Genomic DNA, 14,190 nt, shown 5'->3' with positions numbered 1-14,190 from the left:
ACTTTTAAGTAATCCCAATGTATGCCACAAATAAATATGTCTATTATCTGTATATGTATTGTTTTCTGTTTTATGTAAAAGGTTACTTTTCTTTATAAAAAGATGCACAATGAGATTTTGAAAAATTGGCAGTCCTTAAGAGTTTACCTAAAAAAAATTAAAAAAAAAAATTTACCTAACTTGCAAGGAGAATTTTGTGCTCCTGATCATCCTAGTACCTATCACACTGTGGTTTATAAGTGCTTGTTGTCTTTTCTTCAGTAATCCATAAGGCCCTTGAGGATAGAATACTGTCTTCATCACCTTGTATTCCCAGCTCCTAGCTCAATATTTGGTACATTTTAGACACTCAGTAAATATTGTTGAATTTAGTTAAATAAAACATTTATTTCATGTACAACTTGCTCAGGAGTAAATATGTTATAAGGTACTTCTGTATTTATATTCTAAAATCATTGCTAGCAGCTACACCTTCAATAATTTAAAAAGGAAGCCAAGATATGCCAAAGAATTTACCTCATTTTCTTCCGAAAACACACATGCTTATATACACACGTGCGTGTATATGCATGTACCACAAAAACCCCAAATCGCATACATTGAACTAGGAAAATCTAAAGGTCTTTTTTTTTTTTTTTTAACTATAACATTTATCTGATGGTGAGTTGTATTTTTAATTTTGGGGGATGTGTTGTTAGAGTCAGGTGAGGTCTGTGGATTAACAGGCATGGAGAGTTCTGTCAGTTTCTCGTTTATTATCCATTACTTACAGCTCTTTGGGATCAGGGTAGGACATAAATACATCAAGATAATTAAATGTAATTTTTGTTACAGTAGGTGTTATTTCTTTGTAAAATGGTTATAAAAATGATTACTCATTTTTAGAAGTGTTTTCTTATAGTTCAAACTGTCACATCTTTAATTTGATTAGAAAAGAATTCGTGAGCACTTGTGTGTCAGTGCAGCTCCAGATGCTGAGGACATAACACAGCTGAGAAACAAAACAAAGTCCCTGCCCTCAAGGAGCTTGTGTTTTACTGTATTTTTGTATGGGCGTGTATGTGTGTGGGGGTTGGGGGTGGTACAGAAAAATATTTCAGGTATTGATGAGTGCTAAGAAGAAAAACCAAATACTGTAGTATAAAAGGAATAGAGAGCAAAAGTGTGTGTGATATTATAACACAAGGTGCCTGCCGACCCTGGAGCAGAGGCCTGCATGGAGGGAGGGAACAGTGCTGCAGGTGTGGGGAAGAGCAAGCCAGGTATGCTGGAGGGTATTGAGAGGCTGTAGCCCTGTCATTGTGGGGAATGGTGGGAGCAGAGACCAGAGAGGCAGAGAGGGGGACTGTATGAGGAATAAGGCCATGAGGCAGGAGCCTCTGGAGCTCTATGAGCCCAGGAGTGATCGATACCATCTGACTCATGTTTAGATGTGTCATCCTGGCTAGCTACCATGTGGTGAATGGTCTGGAGAGTGTGGTGGCAAGGGACACCCATTGGGAGACCACCGTGGTTATCTAGGGGTGAGGTAATGGTGGTCCGGACCAGGGGGTAGGCAGTGGTTGAATTCTGGATTTTTTGACATGAAGAAAGAAAATGAAGAAGGAAGGGTAACCCCCAACTAAAACAGTATTCTGATTATGCTTTGATTTATTATTTGCTTTTTTTTTTTTTTTTTAAATTCTTTAACAGAACCAAGATTAAGTGTAGCTCCTGAAATGGATATCATGGACTACTGCAAAAAAGAATGGAGGGGAAATACACAGAAAGCAACATGTATGAAAAAGGTATGACACATGCACATATTTCAGGTCTTTCAAATAGTCTGTCATAAGTTGTTTAATATGTCATTTGATATTTTTAGACATTAGTTAAGATGACTGCTATAGACTTTATTATTGATGTTCTAATTTTAGAGGTAAGGAAATAGACTCCAAAGATAAGGGATTTGTTTTAAGTCATGATATTAATATAGAATCGGCATCAGTTACTCAGTAACTTAATTTCTTTGAAAAACATCTGACTCTGCTATTCAGATAGGGCCAGCCATTGGTTGTCCTCTTGGGGCCATTTGGGAATGCCCTTTTTGGCCTGGTGTTGTAAAATAAAAGCCTCAGGGATGCCTCAGCCCTATTCTGCACTCCTGCTTCCCACAGCACATTGGGTTTGCTTACACACCTGCCTAGTCCTGGGGCCTAGAACCTTCTTGCACTCCCTACACAGGAAAATCGGGAATTACTTCTTTCATTTAAGGTGTCCCAGGAGCTGCCCCCTCCCAACCTCATTGCATAGGTTGGTGTCTTGAAGTTAGTCCCCAAGGCTGTGAGATGACATTGGGGACTCGTATGATGTGGTCCTGCTGTGGCTCTTTGGGCCGGTTCATTACTCAGCTCAGTCACTAGGATTTTATGGTGTCTTTTCAGGGTACATTTCAGAATATTCCATTTGGATTGCTTGAACCTGGGAGGTTGCAGTGAACCAAGATTGTGCCACTGCACTCCAGCCTGGGGCAACAAGAGCGAAACTCCATCTCAAAAAAAAAAGATAAAGAGAAAAGCCTAACAGAATTGTTTTTCAGCCATCTCCTGGCATATAGACTTTTATATATACATGCACATGAACACAGCACCCCCACCCCTCACACTGCCTCCCTTTGTTTTTTAGAAACTTGAGGTTTTTCTATATTTTCTTAATATGAAGATATAAACTTAGTTTGTCTCTCTTTTTTCTTGCCTTTTTGTTAAAGAGTTTAGGGTCACTTAAAACACAGATAAACCCTTCAAAATGTTGGTTGCCAGTGAGTAAGTGTTACAACAATTCCTAGAAAGGGACATAAAGCTCCAACATTGGGCATCTTCCCAGTGATCCCAGGCCAAGTGTTTTCTACAGGAATGAATCTTGCTCTGCTATCTCAAGTCAGTAATGACCATTTTGAATTCTTTCATGCCTTTTCCCAGGGCTATGAGGAGGTTTCTCAGAAGTTCACCTCCATACGGCGAGTCCGTGGTGATAATTACTGTGCACTGAGGGCCACGCTGTTCCAGGCCATGAGCCAGGCTGCTGGGCTGCCACCCTGGCTGCAGGACCCAGAGCTCACGCTGGTACGCTGCTGCTGCAGGTTTGAGTCCAAAATGTTTCGAACAATTTTTGTGAGAAAACTTTCCCTTTCTGTCCGTGCTACTTGCTAGTATCGTCTGCAGTATCACGTTAGCATGTGGGTTTATTCAGTTTTATGTGGCTGGGATCATTTCACATAGTAAAATGACCAAAAATAACTGATGTTTCCCAGAAGAGAAAAATGATAAAATTTATGTGAACAGTTTAGTTGAATTAGAGTGCAGATGTTTATAAAAAGCACTTAGGAACAGTTAGATTTCAATTTTGGTGTTTATATTAAGTTGGCTGCATATTTTACTATTTGAGAACCTGCTAGGGATTTACAATACACATTTCTTTAGTTTTTATCTATAATTCAATAAATTACTACCTTTGGCAAAGTGTGAGAATTGGCTTAATAGGTGGCTGAATAGCAACACTAGAAGAGAGATGATTACTGTCCCATGGAGTGGGGCTTCCTGAGGAGCTGAGAATCAGCCTGTCCCAGGCCCGGCCCTCTTTAGTGTTTTAAGTGTACCACATGGCAGACATGCCCTGGAAAGTCATGTGTCTGCATGTCCTGACATGCATAAAGTCACATAGTTGGGTGGGTGATAGTCTCAGGGTTATGGTCAGAAATGATTGGTTAGAGATAGCAATATACCCATGTAACAAACCTGCACATGTACCTTCTGCATCTAAAATAAAAGTGGAATTAAAAAAAAGAAAGAAATGACCACAGCCACCCAACGTTCAACAGTCACTACCCTGGTCAGTCTGCAGCCATTAACATCAAAGCAAGACCCTCCACCAGCAAAAAGATTACAACTTGCAGAAGGCCCAGATGATCATTAGCTTTTTTTTTTTAACCAACGAAATATTTTTTAAATTAAAAAGAAATGACAGTATGACATTAACTGGAAGAAAATTGAAAGTCTTATGCTTAAATTAAAAAAATCCAAAACCTGGAAGTGCTAGCTGTGGGAGATTGGCCTTATAGCAATTTATGAAAAGAAGGAAAAGATGTTAGGATTTTAATTGATTGCAAGCCCACTGTGATCCTGCATGAAGTGTGATGGCCAGCAACGATCACAAAGCCGTAGCTAAATTTTATTTTTATTATTTTCATTTTTTTGATATTAAGCAAAAAGGAATGATTCTAAGAATTAGGCAATGACAGCCCCACATTGAGTGACAGCCCCACCTTTGACTGGGCTGGTCAGAGCCCGTCTCCAGCTTGGTGCCTGTATCCTCCACAGATGGAAATGTGGCCAGGATGGTTCATTGCATTCTGGGAGCAGTTGAAGGAGCGGGGGGTATTTTCCTAGAATAAAGAAGACTTTTAGAAGAACTTATTATTGGCTAAGCTAGAGGTCTTTTAGGTAGATGAGAGATCACATGTTCCAAAGGGCAAAACCAGGACTGATGGTTGGAGGATACTGCCCATCTGTTCCACGATTATTTAATAAACCAGTATAAAATTGGCACACCTATATCAACTGTTAAAATGACATCTGGAGCCAAGTGTGGTGGTACCTGTAGTATTAGCTACTCAGGAGGTTGGGATGGGAGGATCACTTGAGTCAGGAGTTCAAGGCCAGCCTGGAGACCATAAGGAGATCCCTTAATGTTGAGGAGTCGATTAAAAAAAACAAAACCAACATCTGGGAAAGATGTTTTCTTCCAAGCAAAGATGTATACCATCTTAAACAGATTTTTCAGTATTAGCTTATTTCTTTCATATAGAGGCAAGAGAAATGGATATACTAGGCTGTTTTTTCTTTTGTAAATGATGACATTTATTAGTAAAATACTTCAGAATTGTTTGTCAGTTGGCAAAAGCATTCCTATGATTGGATATAAGACCCAGCTAGAGAAGCAAACAATGATTTCACTGTTTTGCTTTGCTTTGTTTTAACTTCTGTGCTTGACAACTGTAGCTAAATATGTCGCAATTTCTAGACTGTGGTGGTGTGTGCTTGTAGCCTTAGGTACTCAGGAGGCTGTGCCTGACAACTGTAATCTAGAAATCTATATTTCTAGATTGTGACATAATATCCTCCTCAATTTTAGCAAAGTTTTACTTTTGAGGCTTTGCCTTTAAGGAACTGTTTAGATTTATGGACTTACTTGATACTAAACTTGCATTTTTATACTTTCTGAGAATCTGGTGTAAACAGTGTCCTAAGTAATTAATTAAACATATAAAATTGCTTAAAAAAAGTAAAGTACAGTGTCCCCCCCGCCCTTTTTTTTTTTTTTTTTTTTTCTAGCAAGATGTATTTGAATAACATCTGCCATATTAAAAATAGTCTGGGCAGATTGCATTCAAACTCTTATCACTGTTAGAGTATGTTGCATGGGTGAGTGATAGGGTTTTTAGGTGGTTTTTCCGACTTAATTTGAGTACTGTGAAAATAGTTTAAAAATTCTTAAGTGTTATTTTCAGTTTCTTTTCTATGTGTATCAGCTATTACATTTTTCTGGGAGCATAATTTAATTACTTGGTCCCTGTGGTTTGGTTTTTGTTATTTAATTTTTATTGAATGCCAGGAGGCCTCTGTCAAAGAGAGAAAACACAGTGTACCTGCGTGTAGGTTTGGTATTTATGTTTATTAAACTTTGGGTCTAAATGTCAACTGAAGAATTACTTTGTTCTTTCCTTGCTGTCATGCAGCTAGAGGACTTGTCCTTGTTTTGCTGTTCCAGCCCTTAGCAATTTAACATAGTTTGAAAACTTCCTTCACCCAGTTCATTTTGTGGTATCATGTCTGAGACATGATTGGATGACAAATTCAAATTCAGCACATGCTTTTGTGTCTGAGGGGCCAGTGAAGGAAGGAAGAAAGGAACCCATGAGCTTAGTCTGGTTGTGCAAATCTCTCAGGTGTCCTGCAGGTCCTCCTGTGGATGCCTTTCCGTTCCTGTTCTCACTTTGCCACTCATGCCCCACCCTTCCCTTGGAAGGTCCACTGTGACAAGGGCTTTGTTGAGCAAGTGAGTGTTTCTTGCAGTGTGACTGAAGGAAATCAGGGTGGAAACTTTAGCTAGCTTTATCTGCTTCTTTTTGCAGATTGAGAGGTGTTCTCTGTGGCATTTTGCTGTCTTCTCTGTCTTTTAGAACATCATTTCGTTTTAGGGTATTAAAGGTAACTGGAAAAGCTGGAGTGAGTGACTCTTCCCTTAATCTGTGCTCAGTGAAGGGGACCCGGGCTTCCTTTCTGCTGGTGCCTAGCTTTGCTGGCCTTGCTCTGTTCCCTGCCTGTGAGGCGGAGCTTTGTCCTTATTGCCGCTCTGACAGTTTGGCTGCCCCTCACCTCCTGTCATCCTGCCTGGGCTTCCCGTTTGTTGTTCCTATTTCTGTCCAGATCCCAGTCTCTGTGTTTGGCTGCAGCCAGATCATCTGACCCTCACTCCAACTATGGAGATGGCTTAGCCTGGCTAAAAAATGTGGGACAACACTTTGGTTCCTGAGAGGGGGCGTCCTTTAGAGCAGGAGTCCTTTGGTTTCCAAGTTTGCTACATTTTATAATGTCTCTCAACTGGTTAGACTATGACAGTGTTTGCTTAGAGTGGGATAGACTATATATCAGATTTTTTTGTGAGTTAGTTTTGGGGATGACACATTTTTGTTATTTGCTGTCTGTTGTGGTATCAAGAATTACAGGCATTTACTAGAGAAAACAGGCCGTCTTATAGTTCAGTCACAAACGAAATGACACCTAAGCTAATTACCTACTTTATTCTTGAATATTTCCAATCACTATTTCTTATTTAAATCTGGTTTCTTGCTTAACTTTTCTTTATTCTAATGGAAGTCCAGTTTTCCAGTTTGTGCTTAGTGGAAAATGAAGGCTATTCACATGTATTCCATGTGCTGTGACCTTTGAAAGCATTTAAAGTTGTATTCACTTTTTTCCTCTGAATAAATTTGACTTCATTCCTTTCTGATGGCTTCTTTTTTTCATGCTTGGTTTTTAAAAATTGTCTTAAGGATTTCTGCATTTCCTGGAAGCATACAACCCTGAATTGTTTGACCAATGTGTGAAAGGAATAAGAAACAGTTGTTTCTCTCTGTGTAGTGGGGTCTTCAGGGTCTCCTGAGTAATTCAGTTGAGTACTGCACCACTTTTTAGATAACTGTATACTGTCTCCAGATACTCAGCTAGTCTTCTGGGCTTCCCTTCACTTCCTTTCCCACCTCACATCTGTGTAGCTAGTATTTTCTGTTCATTTGTAGTTCTTTGTGCCCAGTTGTAATTTTAGCTTGTTGCCACTTGAGGGCATGTGAGGTTCTTGTGATAAATCTGAGAGACTAAATTGAGGGTTTTGCCGCAGCTGCCACATGTTGCTGAAATGCAGGGCAGTGTGGGCACGGAGTGGGCTGGTGCAGCTCTTAGATGGGTGGTCATTTGTTATTCTAATAAGATGAAGAGGAGAAGTCCTCCCCCCCACCTTAGTGAGTGATATAATTTGCCATCACTGTGGTCACAGTGAAAAGTAATTTACATTCCATTTGTGGTTCTATGTTTTGTAGAAACCACCTTAGTTTCACATGATTGCTATAGGTTGAGAAGGTACAACCAGAACTACTATTCATGAAAGGGTCTTTTAGTCTTACATTCAGTAGAACGGAAGATACAGCCTCATTTAAAACTGTATTTATTTTATTTTATGTATTTATTTTTATTCATTTCCTTCTTGCTATATAAAGTATTTTTTTAAATTACTTTTTTTAAGAAATGGAGTCTTGCTCTGTTGCTCAGGCTAAAGTACAATAGTGTAGTCATAGCTAACTGTAACCTCACACTCCTGGGCTCAAGTGATCTTCCAGCTCCAGCCTCCTGAGTAGCTGGGAATACAGGCACATGCCACTGTGCCCAGGGAATTAAAAAAATTTTTTTTTATAGATAGGGGGTCTTGCTATGTTGCCTGGACTGGCAAAACTGTATTAAAAACTGCTAAACAAGGTCAGTTTCCTCATAGGAATTATAGGATTTAATTTTTCTTTAATGATCTGTTGGCTTGGAGGTGAATTTTTTTTTCCTCTGTAAATTTTATAGCAGCAAAGTGATACACCTATGCCCAGACCAATTCTATGATTTTTCTCCTGACACACCAGGACTGTTGGAAGAGTCTCACTTCCTGTGCTGTCATCAGTCAGATTGGGTCTCAGCCTGCCTTTCAAATGCAGATTCTGCTGATAACTAGGAGGAAACAAAATAACAAATACTCCAGGAATAAAAAAAGGGAAACCAACATTGTAGGAGTTCAGCTGTCATTTCTTTCCTGAACTAAGTGATCACAGCTCCCTTAACTCCTGCCTCTGATTTTCAGTTGTGTTTTATCTCAATATATCAATTAGACAGTTAAACTAGACATAATTTCTCCGAATGGTAGAACTTTGAGTACACGTGTTAACATTATTTAACAAAAAGGTCTTTTTCTACCTCTTTTTTGGTAGATTTTTTGAAGTACCAGAAACTAGATTTTATTTTTCTTACTGGGTAAGGAGCAGGTTTGATTTCACCCTGGACCTTCTCACATGCTCAGAAGCACTGTCCTGAGCCATGTGTAGGTGGTGGTTGAGAGGCTGCAGTGAGCCCTGAGCCTTAAGGTGGTTGGTGTGAGGACGTGCTGTGGGCATGGCCTTAGCTCATCTGTACAACTGCTGTGGAATGTCCTGGCCATGGTTGGAGTCCTGCAAGACAGACTGTGCTTTGGCATCTCAACCAAAAGCATCGTTTCACTCCAGCAGCCCTCCTCAGGGTGGTACTTTCTAAGTTCCTGACTTGTGGATTTAGGTCCTCCATCCTAAACCCACATGACAGATTTGCAGGATTAATTCTGGAAACAAAGGTAGGTTTCATAGACTTTGTGGTTTCTTACAGCTTGGAGCATGTGGTGGATTTCTTGGAATGTTAATACCTCTTTATCTCTTTGTTTCTTGGTGTTCTAGTTACCAGAAAAACTTATAAGCAAATACAACTGGATCAGGCAATGGAAACTTGGACTGAAATTTGATGGGAAGAACGAGGACCTGGTTGATAAAATTAAAGAGTCCCTTACTCTGCTGAGGAAGAAGGTTTGGAACCTGTAGTGTCCTGTCTGATTAGAGTGAAGCTGTCATTCCTGCTTGCCTCAGAAGACCAATTTTGGTCTTCACTCAGTGGATTTTCAAATGCTCGTGGCTGATTTTTAGGCAAAATGGTTTTAAATGAACTCAAACTCTTCCCACGAGGGCTTTGGTAAAATGGGAAGTACCAACATTATATATTCTTAGAGCAGATGCCAGGTGCTAGGGTATCAAATAATGAAGTATTTAACTTTCTTAAAAGGAAATCTTAACAAATATAGTCTCTGTTCCAAGTCATATTTACGTTTCAAGAATATAGTTCGGTTCCTATTTGCTGTACTAATATCGGTCATAGTAATTCACATTTATTGAATTCTTTCCTATTATGCTCATGTTTTAAGATTCTACCCATATTTATCAGACTTATTTTCTTCCTCAATGATTTACCAGTTAGTAGATTTAGTAACTTGTCTTTAGAAAACTGTCCTGAGATTTCTTTCTGAAACAGAATTGTAGGGAGAACTTGGTCTGCTGATTCCTATTGATTCGGTGTTTAAAATTCTACCTTTCTGTGGCTTTCCACTGTCACCTCTGGGTGGGGTGTCCTGCCTGCATACTGGCTTACATGACCCCTAGCTTGCTTGCATTGAGCAGCTTGGAGCCCTTCTCACCAAGAACCCTGAGTTGAGAGCCTGTCACTTACATCAGGCTGTCAGTGGAGAGCAATCAGGTAGAGAGGGGGTCAAACATGGACTTTCAAGGTCCTTCCTAGCATGCACTTCAGGTACTTCAGGCAGTGATTTCTTTACTCACATATGGTCTGCTGCTCCCATTGGACTTTTAGCTCCATGAGAGACTGTCCTGTGCATTCCTTGACACCCTGTGCTTAGCAGCAGGCCTGGCACAGGGTGTTCATTCAGTGCTTTACTGAATTAGTGAACTGAGGGCCCTGACTTCTTGGAACCTAGTTTTTGCTTACAAAGATAAGAAATGTTTACTGAAAATAAACTGTCAAAGGAAGTCCAGTAGTTTTATCTTTCTTTTACTATAAAGAAATGGGAGCAGGAGAAGGGAAGAGGGGAATTCCATTCTTGTTACCTGTTGGACTAGAACGCAGAATTTTGTGTTCCCCAGTCCTTGGGTTAGTGGAAGGTTGAGGCCAGGGCTCTAGCCCTGTGGGAGTAAATGAGATGAGAGGGTTCTTCAGCGCAACCACAGGTCACATTTTGTTTTCATTTTTTTTAAGGTCTTGTGAAATTGCTATTTCTTCTTTATTAGGTGTTTCTACTATAATTAGACCCTCATATTTGGGAATGCTTGAGTGATGCCAATTTATACTAAGATTAAAATTACCCATTAATAATCTGAGCCAGCATTACTAACACTTCTGTGCTAGGCTCCACACTAAAATTTCACGTGTTGTTTAATTCTCACAACTATGAAGGTGGTGTTGCTGTGCATCCCTGTTTTTTAGATGAGGAAACTAAGGCCAGGAGCTCAGTTAAATGCCTTGCAAAAGCCACCAGCTGCTCTGTGGTGAAGCCCTGATTCTATCCTGACTGACTCTAGAGCCATGTTTGTGACTGCCAGCTTGGTCTAGTCTGGAAAATATGAGATAAAGACAAATGTGTTCCAGCTTTCAGCCCAAATATTACAGAGAATTCTATGCAGTCATTACCATTAAAATTCACTCTTGGATTTAAAATCCATAATGGCATTTGAGAGGGGCACTGGTTATTGTTTATTCATAGGGAATGGCATTTATGTTGGCATCTTATTCTCATTCACTGTAACTTAAAAGCACATACATTTATAGGTTTTCTTTTTTAAAGAGTTTGCCTATATTCACTGAATACCTAACACATTACTTTATTCTTAATCAGGAATCAGTAAGAGTTTCCTGAATGGATTTATTCATTTGAAGTTCATATGTATTTTCGAAGTTAGAGGGATAAGCTTAGTAAATTAATATTCAGGAGCCCATACACTCTTCCCTACCTCTCTTCCATTTTGGAGGGTTGGCTTTGTGTTTCTGGTGTTAATTCTCCTGTAAGCCCCTTGTAATTGTAGCTGCCCCTCACAGCTTTACACACAGGCCTCACACATGTATGTTAGCTCTTCCATAAGTATCTCTGAAGGCTGGTTCAGTCTCATTGCCTGCGAAGTTAAGGGAGTCAAAATTTCCATGGCCTTAGTGCTTCTTCCTGCATTGTATTTTTCTTTCAAATTAATGGGAGGAAAAGCTGAATAAGGAGTTTGTGTGGTATAAAGTGTACCGTTTTAAATCTGAAAACCTGAATGTTGTAAGCATTGGTAAATGACCATGGTTGCCTTTTAAAATAATTTTGTTCTCAATTTATAGTATGATACTATACCAGGGATTTTTAGAACAAAAAATTGTAATTATTACATAACTTTCTTATTGTAGTGGGCAGGCTTGGCTGAAATGAGAACTGCTGAAGCAAGACAAATAGCTTGTGATGAACTATTCACAAATGAAGAGGAGGAATATAGCCTCTATGAAGCTGTAAAATTTCTAATGCTAAACAGAGCCATTGAACTATATAATGATAAAGAGAAAGGAAAGGAAGTACCATTTTTCTCTGTGCTTCTGTTTGCTCGGGACACATCGAATGACCCAGGACAGCTGCTGAGGAACCACCTAAACCAGGTGGGACACACTGGTGGTCTTGAACAGGTGAGTTGTGCTTTTGAGCATGTACTACCCCAAAATATAGCAGCTTTACTGATCAAACTTGATGTCACAGTTTTTATAGGTCAGAAATTCAGGGATGGTTCTGGCTCAGGATCTCATGAGGTTGCAGTTGTATGTTTGGTGCTGCAGTCATCTGAAGGCTTGACTGGGGCTGGAGGATCTTCTTCCAGTGTTGTTTATTCATGTGGCTGTGGGCAGGACGCTTCAGTTCCTTACTGGTACTTAGTAGGAGGGTTCAGTTCCTCACACATAGGCCTCCAGGGGGCTGCTTGAGTGTCCTTACAGCATGGCAGCCGGCTTCTCAGGGTGATCTAAGCAGAGAGCAAGAAAGAAGCCACAATGCCTTTTATGCCCTATTCCAGGAAGCCACACACTGCTACACTGTATTCTTCTTTTTAGAAACATGTTACTTAATGCATTCCACTCTCAAGAGGAGGGAAATTTGGCTCCACTGTTTCGAGTGAGGAGTACCAAAGAATTGTGGAATGTACTTTTTAGTCACCACTGTTATCTCGACCTGGGCCTTATTCTTCAGAGTGGTGGATGGGATTAGTACTCTTGGCTCTGGGAGGCTACAAATAAACGATGTTCTTGGAAGAGCCGTTTGAAGGGTGTTGTTGAATCTTGGCAGCTGTAGCTGCATTAAAAAGAAATGGAGTCACCTTAGCTAGTAGAGTCCAGCCTGCTCTTGGATCTTTTACAGATATGTTAAATGTGGAGTTTTACACAGAAACTGAGTGCAGTACTGTCTCTAAAGCCAATATAGTTGAGTCACCACACCTCGTGCTATCTGAGCTATCTTTGATGTGTTCATTTCCCTAAAAAGTCTTAATGAGGCTTTTTTTTTTAGTGGAATAGCCAACCACTAAAGTAGCATTAAGCTGTTCATCAAAGTGCCACCCTCTTACTTGCATAATTGACTCTTGTGCCTGCTTTTTTCTAAAAAGGCCCAAGTGCCAGGACAGATACTGCAAGGATTAGAGAGCTGAGTTAGGTTCCATTCTGAGCTGTCCTGGAGTGTGAAGTCTTTTCTGTTATTCCTAGGTGTGTAGGAAGGAGTGGAGACTAATGGTCACTGCTGGGTCAGGCAGGGCTGATGATGGTTATTTTGAAAATTATCTGTAGTCATAATGTGGTACTTTCATCTCAAAACATAGCAAGTACCATGCAATAAAAATGCTTGTAGGGGATGGTTTGTATATTAGATTAAAGTTAGTCTTTTCTGAGACCCTGTAAGGTCCGCTGTGATGGTAAGTACATTCTTTTTTGTTTTTTAATAAGAAATTTTCCGGGCCAGGCGCGGTGGCTCAAGCCTGTAATCCCAGCACTTTGGGAGGCCGAGGCGGGTGGATCACGAGGTCAAGAGATCGAGACCATCCTGGTCAACATGGTGAAACCCCATCTCTACTAAAAATACAAAAAATTAGCTGGGCATGGTGGCACGTGCCTGTAATCCCAGCTACTCAGGAGGCTGAGGCAGGAGAATTGCCTGAACCCGGGAGGTGGAGGTTGCGGTGAGCCGAGATCGCGCCATTGCACTCCAGCCTGGGTAACAAGAGCGAAACTCCGTCACAAAAAAAAAAAAAAAAAGAAATTTTCCATTTCTTTTTTGAAATATAATTACATATACCATAAAGTTTACTCTTTTAAAAAGTTTTGCAACCATCATTACAGTCTAATTTTAGACCATTTTGTCACCCCAGAAAGAAACCCCATACCCATTAGTAATCACTTTCTTTTTACTCTAACCCTAGGCAGCTGCTAATCTAATTTCTGTCTCAATGGAGTTGCCTATTCTGGACATTTCATATGAATGGAATAATAACATATGTGGTCTTTTGTTTATGGCTTATTTGGTTTAGCATACTGTTTGTTAAGATTTATCCATATTGCGCCATGTATTAGTACTTCATTCCTTTTTATTGATAAGTAATATCCTATTGTATGGATGGATCACATTTTACTCATCTGTTCATCAGTTTGATGGGTATTTGGATTGTTTCTACTTTTTAGTTCTGTGAATAACCCTAATAACCCTGCTATGAACATACATGTATAATTTTTTTTATGTGAACATATATTTTCAGTTCTCTTGGGTATACACCTAGGAGTGGAATTGCTGGGTCATTTGATAATTCTTTAACATTTTGAGGAACTACCAAACTGTTTGCAAAGCAGCTGCACTATTTTACATCCCCACCAGCAATGTAGCAGTGTCCCGTTTACCATATCTTCACCAACACTTCCGTTTTTTTTTTTTTTTTTTAAATTGGGGTGAAGTTCACATAACATAAAATTAACC

At 39.8% G+C, this 14,190-nt stretch overlaps 1 protein-coding gene across 5 annotated transcripts in view; it reads left to right on the top strand.

Annotated features, from left to right (window-relative positions):
* Nucleotides 1-14,190, top strand: part of OTULIN (OTU deubiquitinase with linear linkage specificity) — a 31,411-nt gene that overhangs the window by 15,336 nt on the left and 1,885 nt on the right. For 3 of the 5 annotated variants that reach the window (XM_032279078.1, XM_032279080.1, XM_032279079.1), the window contains 5 exons: nt 1,187-1,262; nt 1,693-1,787; nt 2,958-3,101; nt 9,056-9,181; nt 11,601-11,870. In XM_032279078.1, coding sequence (XP_032134969.1) covers nt 1,187-1,262; nt 1,693-1,787; nt 2,958-3,101; nt 9,056-9,181; nt 11,601-11,870 — 711 coding nt within the window. The remainder of the gene's footprint in view (nt 1-1,186; nt 1,263-1,692; nt 1,788-2,957; nt 3,102-9,055; nt 9,182-11,600; nt 11,871-14,190) is intronic. The other 2 variants (XM_032279077.1, XM_032279081.1) reach the window with 1 other exon arrangement.

This window comes from Sapajus apella, unplaced genomic scaffold (assembly GCF_009761245.1).
Source record: "Sapajus apella isolate SASKATOON/1434 unplaced genomic scaffold, GSC_monkey_1.0 scaffold11, whole genome shotgun sequence".
NCBI classification, from domain to species: Eukaryota; Metazoa; Chordata; class Mammalia; order Primates; family Cebidae; genus Sapajus; species Sapajus apella.
The sequence above is the reverse complement of the archived record's forward strand: the minus strand, read 5'-3'. Positions and strand labels throughout refer to the sequence as shown.